At 36.5% G+C, this 17876-nt stretch overlaps 1 protein-coding gene across 1 annotated transcript; it reads left to right on the top strand.

Moving 5' to 3' along the window:
- The first annotated feature begins 887 nt into the window (after positions 1-887).
- On the top strand, positions 888-16885 carry tfr1b (transferrin receptor 1b). The gene is made up of 19 exons (XM_042510204.2): positions 888-1010; positions 3679-3716; positions 4551-4746; positions 5008-5206; positions 6460-6597; positions 7373-7457; positions 7574-7696; positions 7804-7899; positions 8025-8164; positions 9377-9540; positions 9639-9758; positions 10271-10356; positions 10439-10502; positions 10582-10649; positions 10737-10801; positions 11199-11289; positions 11876-12103; positions 12239-12379; positions 13319-16885. Exons 2-19 carry the CDS (start codon positions 3684-3686, stop codon positions 13523-13525), a joined length of 2244 nt encoding a protein of 747 aa, XP_042366138.2. The 5' UTR covers positions 888-1010; positions 3679-3683; the 3' UTR covers positions 13526-16885.
- Positions 16886-17876: the final 991 nt, after the last annotated feature.

The following is a 17876-nucleotide window of genomic DNA, read 5'->3' as shown; positions in this document are numbered from 1 at the left end:
GGATTATAAAGACCATTAGTTGCACTGTGGTGTCTCCTTCACCTGTAATCAATCATGTAGAACAACTTTAAACACATCGTTTATAAAAGAACATGCTGAAGTCAGTAGTTTGTCTTCTTGCTTGTTTGTCAGAGGAGTGGATTATACCTTCTCGCCAGAATAAATGTTGGCATTGCACATTTCTGCAAACCACAGATATGTTATGTATGTACATTTCTTACGCAGCAGATAAACTTTTATGTTTCTTCATGTTCCGGTTTTATGCTTTGACAACGCTGTGGTTAGGTTTAAGCACAAAAACCCACTTAGATGGGGTTAGATAAAGATAATGTTTTGACTTAAAATATCTGGTTTGGTTGCAACAAATACATATCCAGTTTTGTTGTTTGCCATCCAAAAACCTCTCCTCCTTAGGTGAAAGTAAGTAAGTATAACCAGGAAAATGTACTTAAAGTATGAAAACTAAAAGACCCAGTGCAGAAAAAATCATCATTAAGAGAACACACTCAAAAAACTCAAATTATTAAAATTATTAAAACAAACAAACAAAAACCCACCCCAAACCTCAAAATTATATAAAAAAAACCATAAACACAATTCAAAATTATTAAAAAAGGAAAAGAAACTTTAAAACTAAAAACGTATCAAATAAATATTTTAAAAAGAAAATAGAAAAACATCAAACACAAAAAAATTAAAATAAAAGAGAAAAAAAATTGAAAAAAACCCTCAAAACTATTAACTAAAACAAAAAAAGACTCAAATGGTTATCAGAGTAGTAGTACTTGTATAAACTGTTTGGTAATTTCATTTATAACAAAAATAAATTATAGAAATTAAGTTAAGTACAAATACAAGTACTTCAATACAGCACTTGAATCAGTGTACTTTCGCCTTTAAGAATGCGTACGTGACTGCTTGCAGGATGACGTAAAGCGGAAGTGCCATAGTAAGGACACGGCTGAGCGGCGCTCCTGCTAGAAGACGCGTGGTGTCTCAGCGGCGAAAAGGTGAGATTACTGACACTGACAGACATTTTATTCATCTATTACTCGAAGTCAGATAATTGTTGACCTGCAGTGCCTTTTACGAGAGTCTTTCCCTCAACCGGAAAGATACGGAGGTCACTAAACGTGCAGCTAACTAGCTTACTCATGAATGATGCTACAAATGTCACCTGTCCTCTCTGCCTCTAACATTTCCTCCGTAAATGCATATTTCATTGATTAACCCAGAAAAATATGCATGTATATCGTCTTTAATATGGAAGTATTGATTTTGTTTCGTCTCACGGTTTACAAATGTAAGGTATAAGTTGTCTTTGCAACACCAAAAAAAAATACGAAATAATTTTATTTAAAAACAAACAAACAAAAAAAAAAAGATCAGTCATACAAAACTGTCAAAATGTGTCAGAAGAAAAATCTATCTTTTTTTTAGCGGAAGAGTCCACATGTGGAGTCAAGAAATGATGCAACCTCACATAGCCACTCCCCAACGGTTTCTTTACAGTTTATTTGCAAAATAACGCGGTTAAAAAAATGAATACATATTAGTGGTATGCTCTTGAACAAATGAGTGAGTAGGTTTGCACTAGATATAAGTCTAACTCTTATTATTAGGGTTTTAAACATACGTATTTTAATGAGGATGCTTTAGGATGCTCAGATTTATTAAAAACAACACAAAAAATGTTTTGGTCAAATTTCAAGCAAAAATGCCTAAAAATTGCTGGTTCAAGTCTTTCAAATGCAAGGTATTGCAAATTTTCTTTTTCCTAGATGATTGTAAGTGGAATTAGATATTATTACAGATATTTTCACAATTCTATTCATTAAACAAACCAACAATGAACTGGCTAATAGGGTGGGAAAATGATTAATCAGAAATTAAATTTAGTTGTACCTAAGAACCTAAAAAACTAATGAAGTGGGACAGAGTTGAAAGAGACTGGTGGACAAACCTGCAGCTAACAATTTTAAGCTTAAACAAAGTTTTAAATAATTGATAAGACAAAAAATAAATAAATAAAAGATATAAATTAATTATTAACTTGTTAATTGGAAGATATTTATCATTCAAAAATATTTTCTAACTTCTCAAAATTTGATAACTGTGTGATCTTGAGTGATTGTCTTTGCCATATTTTATTCCTCTTAATACATTTATTGTATGTTTAATGCATGCACCAAAACCAAAGGAAATTTCCTGTAAGTAAAACCTACTACTAATAAATATTTTTTTTAGTAAAATAAACCCCCTTTCTCTTCAGGTTTAAGACTGTGATAGGACAAAACAAGACCTTTAAGAGGATGTCATTTTGAAACTGGGCCTGGCATTTTACACTATTTCCTGATGATAAGATAAGTTAAATATTCAAGGAAATAATCAGCAGATTAACTGATAAAGTTGTATGAAAACTTCCTCATACTAATAGGCTGTCGCATACATAACATCAGCAAGGAAGTGTTGAGATCGTGTGCAGCAGCCCGCCAAAAAACTTCATCTGTCAAGTCTTTTGAGAGCAGTTTTAGGGCTGCACAATATGCTGAAAAAATCATATTGCAATTATTTAGACCAATGTTGTGATATGAATATAAAATATATAGAAAAAAAATGCAGCTCCTGTGATATGGATATTGCACTTGGCCACATGTGCAGCCCTGGCCCCTTGACATTTTTATTTATATATTTATTCATATATGTATTGTAATTGATTTTTTTTATAGAGACAGTATGGAGTTGCATAAACAAAGTGCACAACCAGATAAACATTTAGAGCATGAAATGAAAATACATAAATAAGTAAAATAAAATAAAAATAAAATAATACATAAAAAATAATTGATAATAAAATAGGGGAAAAAATAAACAATTTTTATTTTTTCAGTAAACTGTAGTTACACTGAATATTATCTTTTTATGATATTCCAGTAGCTATTTCCTGCTTCACCTCAGTAACGAGGAAGTGGGTTGATTAACCGGTAAGCTTGGTTCATGTTGCATCAGTTCACTTGCACAAGGAAGAAGATCTACCTGAAAGTGACAGTTGGAACAAACAGTTGTCCGTAAGCCCTGACTGACGCCTCTGTGTCTGACATGTTTATAAAAGAAACAAAAAATATCGCTGTTGTGATGTGGAAACAATTCCCGAAGGTCTTGTTTTCGGTGTATTATCTGTCTCGTGTTTTGTAAGTATGTGTGTGGAAGGTGAAGGTCACACCAGTTCTCGGATGTCGTGACATTTGAAGTTTTGCATGAAGACAGGGAAATAACTTTTAATCAGAATGAATACAGCATTCATCTTTGTTCCCCCAACTAGTCATTTAGTCTGCAAAGAGTCCAGAATATTGACAAAAATCCAGCAAAATGGTCCATATTATACGATTATGACAGCAGGAAACTTACTTTAAACTGTAAATAATATCATGTCTTGAAGCGGTTTATCCTGTGTAGGTTTCTTTGAGTAACAGTCAGCCTGTTTGCTGAGAAAACAGTCTGCAGACCTACAGCAGCCCTTGATGTTAATCTGAATATGAGCTTTGTTGGTGGCCTGACTCCCCCGACATCCTCTCCCCTCCCTCTCTGTTTCCTTTCATCATCTCCTTTCATCGTTCCTAATTTGCTGCTCATAAACTCATCTTCTCCGTCTCCCACTGTCTGTCCTTTACACAACAGCTACAATGGATCGAGTGAGGACTGCGTTTAACAACATGGTGAGTTTTTGCTATTCATATGAAAGGTACAGTTAACTTGAAAAAAAAAAGCTCATTTTACCTCTTACCGTTTTGGTGTGAGTTTCTGAGTGTTAGGGATATCAGTCATACAGATGTCTGCCTTCTCTCCAAAATAACTGAACTAGGTTGCACTCTGCTTGTGGTGCTTAAAGCACGGAGGAAAAAAAAAACTTCTAAAAAACTCAACAGTCGTGTCTCTTTTCAGAAATCGTGACCTTATTGTGAGCAGTTTCATGTAGGAGCTATTTTCTTTTTATCTAAATACACTTGCCAACAGTATTACTGTGCAAAAGGAAGTGTGCATCAAAGAAAATAGTTCCTACATGAAACTGCTCACAACAAGGTCTGTGGATTATCTTTAGTAACCGGGTCATGATTTCTGGAAAGAGACATTGCTGTTGAGTTTTTCAAATTTATTTATTTGGCACTTTTTGCACCACAAGTCGAATGCCATCTAGTTCCATTATGTTGGAGAGAGGACAGATATTTCTATGGCTGATATTTCCAACACTCAGCTCATACCAAATCAATCTATATTAAAACTGGTACCACAGGGAAGAGGACAAATATCTGTTTTTTGACTTGGAGGTGAACTGTTTTTATTATTTTTGTATCAAGACCAAACATGTTAAATGGGTAATAATATATTGTCCATTTTGCACAGTGTATAATAGAAAAATTGCCAGCCTTTTGTTAATAATTAGACCTTTGGTTACCACTTGGCCAGCTGTCCTCCTGTGCAGCTGTGGGATCAGGAGCACATTGCTCTCATAGTTGTCACTCTTATCTTTTCCTCTTTTTCATCCTCTGTAGATTAAAAGTGAGCGGTACAGCAGGTTCACTCTGCAGCCGGCGGAGGACGGAGAAAGACACGTTGAGGTCAAACTGTCAGATGATGCCACAGAGGACCAGGCAGGAGGATCTCCGAGCTTCAGGCCGGCACCTCCACATCAGAGCCGGAGAATGATTTGCTACCTGGCCCTGGGGACCATCCTGATATTTATCACCGGTAAGCATCGCTCGTTCTGTTCATCTATGGATCCTTAAAATCCTTGAAAGTTAATGAATTTGAGTTCAAATAGACATAAAAAGACATTGGTCATTGGAAATGCTTGAATTTATATATTTTGTGCCAGAATAGATATTTAAAGTTATTTTGGTAATTAATTTTATTTTTCTTTTAATATATAAAAACTCCGCCCTCTTTCTTTGTCTGTTTTTCTTACATTCCTTTGACCAGTTTTTGTGTTTTGCATTGTTTGTCCTCCAGGCTATGTGCTCGGTTACCTCAGCCACCCGAAAACTGAGGTGGAGCAGGTGAACTGTGGCACCGAGCAGACAACTGAGAATGAGCCCGAAACAAGGCCAGCTGTTGTTGCACCAGCTCCAGATGTACAGATGGACTGGGTGGACGTCACCAAACTCCTTACGCAGAAACTCACCAGCGAGACCTTCAAAAAATCTCTGAGGTACTCTGTTCTGTGCACACCTTTAAAAACCACACTCAAATTTATGTCGTCACACTGAAGGCGAAGCAAAAGAGAACACATTTTACCAGACAAACAGCCAGACAAACGTCCTGCCAATCCATTAATAAGTAAACAATCCCAAATGAAAAGAATCTACACCACAGTATTACACCACAGACAGTCACAGAAAACAAGAGGAAGGTTATAACAATTATATAAAGAATAATAAACAAGTTTCATGACTAGTGGATGATGCAGACCCAAAGAAGCACCAACAGACGAGCAAGAGAGATTTCAAACGTCTGAAATTAAATTGCAGTTCCCACTTAGAAGATTTGTTTTTTCTTCTTTTTCTTTTACTGCACACATAACTCAAACTCTAAGCCAGAGCTGTGTGACAAAAAAAGTAAAATCATAAGTTTTCTTCGGGCTTGGAGATGATTCATGATTTGAATAATTTCTAAAGCAAACTACAGCAAGGCTCAGACATGAGTAAAAGACCTTAAATTAGGTTGTCATTTACAAGCATTTTGCAAGAGTAAAGCACCGTTGTTACGCATTTATTTAAAAAGACTGATAAAAATACAAGTATTATACAGCGATGAACAATCACTACAAGATGTTCTGAATAAAAAGAGCACTAATGTCCACTTTAGCAATCTGTTTCAGCACAGAGAGCAGAAACGTTTGCGCAGTTTATTATGATTGGTCGAACACACGAGCAAATGCAGCTCAGGCAACCTCCATTTTTTTTTAAACCTTGTTAGTCAAATAAACGCAAACAGCTCCTAATAATCATAATAATAAAAAAAAAAAGTAAGAAAATGTGTTTCGACCACAAAATGGTAAACTGTAAAGTCCAGGCTTTATTTTGACCCATTAAAGCGAAATATTCACGAAGAATCTTTAATAGCCAGGTTATGCCGCCTCCATGTTCCTATTGGCAGCATGAATGCAATCAGGAAAAAAGCCCTTTAAGGCACATAGTTCTTAGGAAATCCCCAGTACAGTTTGGTCCAAAAACACCTAATATTTTTCAGAAATGAGTTCAGCTTTGTGGGAGGTATGTGTCATTTTGAAAGTGTTTCTTGTAACCCAGATAGAAAATGAGGGCTGACATTTAAAAAAGAAAGAAAAACCAAAAAAAAGGCACAATTTGTGTTATGAGTCATCTGTGGGGGTTTTTTTCTCAGAGATGTTTGACCTGTGCATGAAAGAGTGGTTAACAGGGGCGTTTTGTTTTTTTCCTGCAGTGACTTTGATCGGCCCACACGTTCAGCTGGAAGCGATGAAGACATGAGTCTGGCAAACCGCATCTTTGAAGAATTCAAGAAAGCGGAGATGGATCCCTGGACTGACGTCCACTACGTTCAGCTGCAGATGCCAGACAGGTTGATGCAACAGTTACTGCATCTTTACTGCATCTGATACAATAGCTGATTCTGATTTTTTGATTTTTTAATTTAAAAGAATAATTCTATAACATATCAGGATTTGGTGTTGGGACTTGAATCACCATCATGATCACCACTGTCCTACACATTAAGAGCAAATGTCCTTGTTGGCCTATGGGAGGTGCTGTAATTCAAAGTCAGTGTGATGGAGTACTCCTGATGCTGATCGGGTACTTAAATTATTTATTAATAGAGGAAACGATATCATCCTTTAAAATAAAAAACTGAATGCTTGATAAAGTATTCTTTCTAACAAACAAGATAACACAAGCAATGCAAGTGAATAAATATATAAACAGATATTTAAAAAAAGGAGGGTACAAGAAAGAAAGTAAGAAAAAAAACACAAACCCTGTTTTAGATGTCTTTTTGCAAAGATATTGTAGGAGAAAGTAAAAATTGAAAAAAAAAAAAATAGCTCTTTTATGGTCTTCAGGAGTAATTTTCGTTGGTAAATGTGAGACTTTTGTGTTGCACGTCTGCATCTTCGTGACCAGATACAAATATGTGAGTTTGGTGATGCGGGGCAACGCTGTGATTGGTGAAACTCACAGGAAACTACAATGACAGATCAAATTTGTGGAAAAGTTGGACAAAATTGCAAGGTTGCACAGAAACCACAGGGATTAGTTAATTCTGAGTAATTGCTGTGATCAACAAAATGAAAGTAAATGAATGACATTGTAACATGCTTTTGTCCTCTTATCTGCAGCAAGCGTCCAAACCGTGTCGTTTTTGGCTCAGTGGACTTTGAGCCTGAAGGGTATCTGGCCTACAGCGCCACAGGGAAGGCTGAGGTGAGTTTCAGTATCATTTTTATGAACAAAAATGTTTTTAAAAAAAATGAAATATGAAAATGAATTTGTTGCTTTTAGCTGTTGATTGTAGCGGCCTGTCTGACCTGTGTTCGTAGGGCAAGCTGGTGTACGGAAACTACGGCCGTCAGGAGGATCTGGAACTTCTTCAGAAGAACAACATTGAGCTGAAAGACTGTGTGTTGCTGCTCCGAGCTGGAAATATCACTTTTGCAGAGCAGGTGACGGCTGATTTGAGACCTTTAGATGCTTTGTATACATCACTTTTTGAGTTTCTCAGGAACTTTACTAAAAGCTTGTTTTCATGTTTCTGATTTTGTTCCTTCAGGTGGATAACGTTGCCAAGAGGGGAGCCTCTGCTGTTCTAATCTACCCCGACCCGAAAGATTTTGACTATGTAGCAGACACAGCACTCTATGGACATGTAAGTTTGTGCATATTAGTTTTGAAGGAGATTGTTAAAAGCAACTGAATCAAGTAGCCGGTGAAGTCTTGCTTTGAAACCAGTTGGTACAGCATCGACTTGATTTAGTGTGTGTCCCCGTTCAGGTCCATCTGGGTTCTGGTGACCCCTACACTCCTGGATTCCCCTCCTTCAACCACACCCAGTTCCCCCCAACAAAGTCATCCGGCCTCCCAAAAATCCCAGCCCAGACTATCACCGCCACAAAGGCCTCTGATCTTCTACAGTAAGGACACAAATACACAGATTTACAGACACTCTGAGGTGAACAGTCTTTGATAGATCTTCTGGTTAAACATGTGGTGCACAGTAAATATGTACATTCATTGTGCTGTATGGCACTTTGGACAAGATATAATCCTTTATTATATAGGGGGAAATTTGCATTATTACAGCAGCAAAGTGATATCCAAACAAGTTATGTACAAGATAAATAAAGCAAAAGAACAATATAAATATTAAGAAAACAAATGCAAAAATCAGCAGTTAACAAATATTTATACCAACTGCACATGGAAAATAATTGCAGATTGTGATAAAATGCACTTTATGATAATAAAAGTGCAGGTTGTGATAATGAAATTGCACAGGTTTGAGTCCATTATGGAGTGTGTGTGTAGTGCTGGTTGTACAGTCTGACAGCAGCAGAAAGGAAAGACCTGCAGAGTCACTGCTTCACACTTTACTGTATATTAACAACCAAGACTGCTGCTCAAATTGCCTTGAGCTGGAATGAAATAAAAATTAAATCATTAGGACAAAGTAAAATGAGGTAAAACAACAAACAATGATGAAGTAGAACAGTAACAAAAACTCAAAGCTTAGATAATTATATGGAGCATGTCTTAAATATCAATAAATAAGTAGCAGCAGCAGGTTTTAAGTATGTTGTTGGTTGTTGCACAATACAGTGCATGTGCTAAAATCAGTGCTCAGCAGCTGTGATAACAATGGGCCACATGGTGGTGCTGTAATTACCCCTCTCACCATAAGTCTGATAGATTTGAAGTTTGGGTCACATATCCTGATCAGTGTGCTCCACAAAAAAGCCTTTTGAAACCATAAACGTCACAATGGATTTTTGAAAAAGAACAAACTTTGAATGATTAGACGACTTTGTGTGACTCTTTTGAATTGTTTTCAGAGAGAACAGGTAAAATCTTGTTAGGGAAAGTTTTCTGGGAGGTTGTGAGACTAAAAAATTATTAATTCAGTCCAGACGTCTCTTTGACAGTGTTTGCATATGAGTGTTATGGGTGTATATGTCTTAACAATTTTGTTTTGGACAGGTTTTCCTAAAAAAATCAATTTTGGTCAAAGCAGTATTAGAGCAAAATATTTTTTTTTTCTCAGTTTTAAAGTTCATTTTGTAAATACATTTACATTGCATTTGAAATAAAAGTAGAAACTGCAGTAAACTCTTCTCTATCCTCTTTAGGAACATTAGCGGGCCTGAAGCTGATGGCACGTTTAAAGGCGCCCTCTCGTCAGTGACTTACAGACTGGGTGGCATCAAGAACATCACCGTTGAGGTGAACAACGTGCTGGTCAACAGGGAAGTCCACAATGTGTTTGGAGTCATCAAAGGATTCACTGATCCTGGTACCTTTTCTCACTCTTCTAATCACCTACAGGCAGATAATTTTTTTTGTCATCATACATGTAAAATAACATGTTGGTGCATTCTTGTGAATCTGCAGATCGCTACATTGTACTGGGGGCTCAGAGAGACGCCTGGGGGAAAGGTTTTACCAAAGCCACCGTTGGCACCTCCATACTGGTTGAGCTGGCCAAGGCTGTTCACGAGATGGTGGAGAAAGGTATCAAATATCACAAAACACAGAACACGAGAGATTAGCAGAGATTAACAGAGACATGACACTGTGTTTCCTTTATTAAAGGCTAAAAACCAAGCCTGAAAAACAAAATTAATTTAGTTTTTTCTGATTACATTCTTCTGGTAGGATTTTATTTATGCTATGGAGAGGCTTGTATATGAGTTATAATTGACCCATACATATCCAGCTGGCTGAATCAGTCAAATCAAGTGGATATCTTCCACATGACAGTCTTTTTAGTAAAACAATCTCCCTTTTTTATTGCTCCACTGCAACACAGTAACTCTGTCCAGAAAAACAAAGGAGGCCATTTTAAAATAAGAATGACTAACTCTGGAAAATATTTTTATACCCTCACTTTAACTTGAAGTATATTAGAAAAAGATCTTATGATTTAAATGCCCTGTATTGACAGGATGAATGAGTACCATAGGCTAAACCTGTCTGTGTTCATATGTCCACTTGACTTTTCTGATGGGTTTTCTTTGTCTCAGATGGGTTCAGGCCCAGGAGAAGCTTGGTGTTTGCAAGCTGGAGCGCCGGAGAGTACGGAAGTGTTGGCGCCACCGAGTGGTTGGAGGTAAGAACTAAAATACTTTGATCTGGAGGCACAAGAAAAGAAGAACCGTACTAAAATTGTTCTGTAATATGTCTGTTTTTAGGGTTACATGTCCTCCATTGACAAACGTGTTTTCACCTACATAAACCTGGATGGAGCTGTCATGGGTAAGTACAGCACAAAGCTGCAGGAGAGCTTACAGTTTTCCAGTGATTGTCAGCTGACTCAAGTGTATATTCTCACAAGGTCGTGGGAGCTTTATGGCCTCAGCAAGTCCGCTGCTCTACACCCTCCTGGAGAACACGATGAAAGAGGTAAAAACACTCCATTCAGTGCTGATTCAGTTCTGTATAAACCAGTTGTGTTTGTACTAATGAAATTAACTTGCCTCGTCCATGCAGGTGAAGAGTCCTCTTGGTTCTGGCACTGTGTATGATATGGTGGGAAAAACTGCCTGGACCAAAGTGTAAGTAGATAACTATTGTGCTTGGGCGGTATCTATTTTTTCATACCATCCTGACATCCTATATGTGGTACATGGTGATATTTTCCTCATAGTTTCAACTGGGGGGTGCATTCCAGTTTGCTTTGTGATGTTTGGTTTCATAAATTAGCAAAATAAACTCAGAAGATGACAAGAAAAAAAACTCTTACACCTATTTTTCTCACTGAACCTTTAAAAATGGAAATTCTGCAGAAGACTGCAAGATTGTTGCTTGCATGATCCTGTTTAAATGGATTTAAAAAAAGAACCATAATAACTAGAGCATTGATTCTTTTTTGCAGCAGAAAGCTAAATCTTCTGTCTTCTCATAACAATTCGTCACAACTATAACAGTAACTGTACGTGATGCTGTTTGCAGACTGAGCCCGATGTCAATTGACGACCCTGCCTATCCCTTCCTGGCCTTCTCTGGAATTCCCTCCATCTCCTTCCACTTCACTTCTCCCAATGTGAGTCCTGATATTAAAAAACACAGCAGATATTTACTGTTAATAATAATCTGTGTTTACATTTACTTACAACAAGTAATAATGGGGATTTTTACATGTTCACAACCCTCCTGTTAGCAGAGATAATCACATAACAGGTAAAGCAGAGATTTGAAATAAACAAAATGCCCCTTATCTACAACAACGATTAAATGGATTTGAGTTATTTCTAAATATAAGGTAAATATAAATCAATATAAATATAAATTTGGAAAAAATCAATTTTACTCATCTAAGGCAGTTAACTAAATATCTTTGGGTTGAGGACAAAACAAGACATTTTCGTAATCTTTTGACATTTTATAGGTGAAACAATTAAATGTTAATTGACAAATTAATTTACATTGGTTGGTTACAGCCCTGCTGAGCACAGAACAGCCGATTAATAAACATAATTGTGCTGTTTTTGTGTAATTTGCTGATGTCTACTTGAGTCTGGTTGTTACATTTTGATGCTTAAAAAAATATATATATATATGTATATATATAAATATATATATATATATATATAGAAATAAATAAATATAAATTGTGTTTTTGTTTAAAGACCAAGTACTATAACTACTATGGCACCAACCTGGACAACAAAGATCACCTTGATTACAAAACAAACCAGCGCACCAGTGAAATGACGGCGGTGGCGGCACAGTTTGCCGGCCAGATGGCTCTGCGACTAGTCCACGACCACCTGCTCAGCCTGGATGTGAGCAGATACAGCGGCATCATCACCAAGTCTGTGTACCAGGTCTACAACCACGTCAGGCAGCTCTCTCAGGTCGGTCTCTCTGTCTCACATCTTTCCACGCTGTTGTTGATTTATATTTTGACATTTAGCTATAAAGAGTAGTTTGTTCTTCGACATGTGTTCATGTTAATGTTTGTTCAACTTTTTGTTGTGCTGCCTGGTCAGCTGAAAGACGTGGATCCCAAATGGCTGAACGTTGCACGCGGCGCCTTCCAGCGAGCTGCTCGCGACATCAAGAATGACATCATCAACACTGACTTAGATGACAGAGAGGCCTGTCGGATCCTCAACGACAGGATCATGAGTGTAAGACACACACTTTGAAACCTCTGCTGTCGTCACATGCATGTATTAACATCCCTCTATGTAACTTTTTATATTGTATGACAGAATATAAGGAAAAGCATAATGGGTCCTTTATTAACAAACACCGGGCTGCGTTCAGCTCTGACAAAACATAGCAAAATGTTTATTTAACATAAACATTTGTAGGTTCATCCTGTTGTGGTATGCAAGCATGGTTGGTAAAGATCAACTAAATAGTCACTTCTGAGTAACTAGGTAACACCTCTGACGTAACCAGAAACCGAAGAAACCATACCTCAAAGCCAGCTGTTTCACTCAGTTTCACACTGTTTCAAAGAAACATTTCAGTCTGGAGACTGTAGCAAAACAGTGCAAAACATTTTGAGACTGAATGCGCCCCTAGTTTAGTTTTATCAAAGCCTGCCCTGTATGATCTGATCAGTTTATGAAATTAACATCATGAAACATTTGTTTGCTGAATGTATGCTCCTGAACTCAGACTTCAGTAAAAATTCAATTTTATCAAGAGGGCTATTAGCGTAGCAGCAAGAATAAAAGCATAATAAAAACACATAAAGCATAAACAACAAGACACAAAAAAACAGTGACTTGCCCCTTTGTACATTCAAGCTCCACAGGAGCAGATTAATAAGTTATGAAGTATCCACCATAACTCTTCAGGGCCTATAATAACTTAGTGAGCGTTAAAAAACGACAAAATCTTATAACAACAAACCATTTTCAGTGTAGTGTACACCTTCAACAGGTCATGACAGTCACAATAATGCAGCATCAGGACTGGACCCACAAAAGCCGATGCTGCAATATGGCTCACAAGTACAATATGTACTGTTACTATCACCCAGTCATCAACATCATCATTGATACTGTAAGTACAGTGTGCGTGCAAGATGTATTTTTTTTTTTTTATCCTTCCAGGTTGAGCACGGCCTCCTCTCTCCATACGTGTCCCCCATTGAAACTCCCTTCCGTCACCTCCTGCTGGGTCGCGGCTCCCATACGCTGGCATCCATCGCCAAGACCACCGACGTGGAGCATCTCCACACCCAGCTGGCCCTCGCCACCTGGAACCTGCAGGGATGTGCCAACGCCATGGCGGGAAACATCTGGGACATTGAAGAATAGATCTGAAGAAGGAGGACAAGGAGTTGTGAGGTGGTGTGTGCGTGTGCGTGTGCGTGTGCGTGTGTGTGACTCAAAATGAAATTTGAGGTAGAGCAGAAGGATGAGCTCCAGTAACAGCACTTAAGCACAAGCTGTCGATCAGAGAAGAAAGGCTTATATTCAGATTTTTGGGGTATTTAATCCCACAAACATCCGTGAGGAGGCAGAAAAGTGAAAAACACATTCTTAAAAGCTGCGAAACAACATCAAACACTTGAAATGCAGAAATGCCACTACTGACAGATTTGCCTGCTCTCTAAAAGCCTTCGCTGTGACCTCTCGCCATCAAACACTGAGAAACCTTATTACCTTGTTTTTTGTTTTTTTTATCAGTGGCAGTGCCCACTATAAAGTTATTGTTTGTCTTTTTATACGACGTTATCGGAAGCAGTGCCTTCCATAATTATGACGGTTATACTGTCGAATCCTCCGGCAGCATCTGCTACACCAATGACTCCTCAACTGTTGCTGACAAAATGGGGCCCCGGATGATGTTAGATTTATTTATTATGGCCTTCATTTCTTCGTTTCTTGGAGAATTTTTGAAATGACTACATGAGAAAAAATCTTACTTGACTCATTAAAACGTTGCATGAAATTATTAAATTTATCTCTGGGCTAGGGCTATCCATCCCAGTTTCTCAAATAAATTTGTCTTGTCAGTCGAAAAAACAAAAGATATGTAGTTAAATGTGATATAGAACAGAAGGAAAGCATGGAATTTTCATATTTGAGAGTCTGGAAAAGCATTATCTGCTCCTTTTGCATGAAAAATTACTTTGATCAGGGTTCCCACAGTTATGATATTCCTGGAAAAATAATTAATCTAAAAACTATTTTCTGGGCCAGGAAATTGTCTGGAATTCACTGAAAGTTTAGGAACAGTTTTGAATAAACATTGTTTTGGCTATAGTTTAAATTGCATTCATAAAATTCCCAAACTATATCTAACATTATGCAAAATACATTATATTTAACATCTAGTGCTGCGCTGCCTGATCGTTGATTGGATCTTCGGTTTTCTATTCCCCCAAAACGGGTGCTAGTTAGCTGCAGGAATGTCTAACTTGTGGGCGAAGATAGCAGGTGCAAGCAATGTACTTACTCAAATGCCTGTTAATTTCATGTTTTTAAGTCTACCCTTATTAAACTAAATAAGTCATGTAATCAGGGTATAATATGTAAAGGTTTTGAAAAATCATCAGTTAAAAATGTGTGGGGACCCTGTTTGATTAAACGATCAAAATAGCTGGTTATTATTTTTCTGACAATCAACTAGTCGACGCATTATTGCAGCCCTACGCTGCATATTGGGAAAGTTTTACTATAGCCTGGAAATGAACACTGAATTTAAAAAAAAAAAAAAATCACAAAAAGCCAAAACTTTATCAACCTCCCCTTTTATTGGTGCAACAACTAAGCTGATAATTCCATAATTTGCAAGAAAGCCATTGATGTTGCACAGTCTACTTTGGAGCACTTAATGATACAGTGAAGTTATCGGGAGCAGTGCCTTCCATAATTTAAAAAAAAAAAGAAAAAAAAAAGCATTATCGGGAGCAGTGCCTTCCATAATTTAAAAAACCATTATCGGGAGCAGTGTCTCCCATAATGCCAAGCAGTGATGGTAGTTTTTGCCTACCAGTGTGTGCGATTGTGTGTGTTTTACATGTGTATTTATCGAGAGCAGTGTCTCTCATATTTCACTTGAAGGGTGGAACAACTTATCGGGGACAGTGTTTCCCAGAGTTTTATACTTGATGTATTTATTTGTTTAGTCTTTATTTTTGGATTATGTTTGTGTGCGCTTCTGATTGATTTTTCCAGTTTTGCTCACATTCCTGCATCACACTGCGACTTTCTTGCCGCTGTATTTGTTAGATCTCAGTTTGGTTTTGCATCCAGTCAAACAACTCAACACACAAACATACTAATGCACTGTAATCATTAGAGTTAGCAAACTTACCCTCAAACCTGTCATGTGTTTTGTTGTGTTAGTGACTTTAACCCTTTGAATCCAGAGCAAATTGGCTTGATTCTATTATGAACATGGAAAGAAGGCAATGGGAAGAAACCACTCAAAAATTTGTCAGAAATTAGTAAAAAGTACAAGAAAAATACCTTAAAATCAGAAAAAAAGGAAAAAAAACAAAAAAGAAATGACTTAAAAAGTACATAAGTGATAATAATAATTCTGTAAAATAATTTTCAGTGTATGATAATGATTATTATCTTATAGTTTTCAGATGTTTTTCTATAGTTTATTAAAAAAGGAAAATGAAAAACAAACAAGAAAATAACTGGAATAAAAGTAGTTGATATTAACAATTATTCTGTTAAATAATTATCATTATATGTTATAATTATAAAACACTTCATTGTCTAAATCTACTAATTTCTTGCTAAGTGTGGGACATTTCTTGCCTTTTTCCCAGTGTTTAAAAAAAAACACAACAATTTGCTCAGGATTCAAAGGTTGAAATATTTGTGATAGGCGTCTAAACGTAGCACAAACGGTTGAAGATGCAACAGATGCTGTACCTTTGTATGAATTTACTCCGCAAGCCACAACTCTCTTTGCATGTGTATCAACGACATATTTCCTCTTCACTGCGTGGGACTGTATTGCTTTGATAAAGTGTAGCTCAACAGACTTGGACCATATTACAAACTCTTCAGATTAATTAGGTTATAACTGATATTTTCTGATTTTTAGTTTGGACATAAAAACAACATTTTCACATCTGGGCTGCTGATAAATATGTCTGACTATTTTCTTCCCATAAAAGTTATTCAGTCGTTTCCTAAAAATATTGTCACACCGCCGAAGCAGTAATAAGAGAAATATAACAAAAAAAAATTATTAACTGCAATTGCAGCTGGAACATATTAACCTAAATGCACCTAAAAGTAAGTAAACAGCATGTTAAAAAAAACTAGCATCACTCAGTCAGCACCATTTAAACCATATTATGAACTGCTGTATAAATTAAAATCTTAATTTTACCGTGCACTCAAGCGCAAACACATTATTATCTCATAATTCAGATTATTGCATGTTTGAATCCATTTGTTTGTTTCTTGGTATCACTTCTGTTGAGCTTGATACTGTTACACCTTGTTTTTACTTTCCTATGAGCAGATTTAAAAGTACGGTTACTTCTTCCCGAGAGCGGAAGCCGGGTGGTTAGGAAATAGCTTTTTCCGCTCACTGTTAAACTTTCACTGTTGTGTGTCAAAGCCTGTTATTATATTCATGTTTCTGTGATCTCTACCTTCAGCAGAAAAGTGAAATAAAAACCTTTGGCTTAGCATCCAGTATATCAGTCTGATGGTAGTTTTTGTCATGGTAAATAACAAGACATTCACTGCAGAAGATACGTGGCATTCTTGTCTCAGTCCCATTGTTTTTTTTTTCTTAGAGTAAATCCCAAGGGCAAAATAAAAATCTGCATCCTTCCTCTTTAATATGTTCAGAAAAATGCGGAAGCTCAAGCAGATGTTTCAACAGTGGCAGTTTGAGTATATCATCATTTACTTAGGCAACATATTTTTATGCTTCTGGTGCTCTGCTTTTCAGATTAAAAGTGCAGTTTGAGGTTGAGAAATCTGAAATATTTTCACTGGAGAAATTTTAGTTCTGCTTTAGTCCACAAGTACTTGGCTCAGTCACCTGCTGCACTAAATCTAGAATGTCAAAAACCCAGTGTGACTCTTCTGGAGTCCATCTGTTCACTGCTGCTGTACAAATATGAGATGTACATAACCTGATAAAAGTATTAAAAGGCTGGTGTAGTTGTAGAAATGTTTGATTTGGTAAATACGGCCAATGTTGAGGCACTAGCAGAAAACTGGCAAACTGTTGCTACTTATATACCCCTGTTTTTTTGCAGATTTATTTTGTCATTTTATTTTCATAAAGATTTAAAGATAAAAAGTGAACAAGTTAAAGCTGAGGGAGATGATTTATTTGAAACATGTTTTAGGTCTTATTAGTTGGTAAATTTACACTTTTTAAAATTAAATTTTCATATTGTTACATTTCTTACATATCTCTACAAAGTTTGATGTCAATTTACTGTTAAAATAGTACTTAATAATTTAAGAAAATTTATTTAAATAAGTTACATTATTTCAATTAATTAATTTATTCGTCCATCATCATTAGATTTATGTATAATGAATATGTATAATAAAATAAAGAAAGGACGCGATATTTTCAGTATTTCTAATCAAATAACTGACAGTTAAAATGATACAAATGTTTCATTATTTTTCCTGCGCTTTTATTTTGAAGCCCAAGACTCCAAAC

Source organism: Plectropomus leopardus, chromosome 21, assembly GCF_026936395.1.
Source record: "Plectropomus leopardus strain MGB_pleo_1.0 chromosome 21, ASM2693639v1, whole genome shotgun sequence".
In the NCBI taxonomy this organism is placed as follows: Eukaryota; Metazoa; Chordata; class Actinopteri; order Perciformes; family Serranidae; genus Plectropomus; species Plectropomus leopardus.
This window is presented reverse-complemented; position numbering and strand designations above follow the sequence as displayed.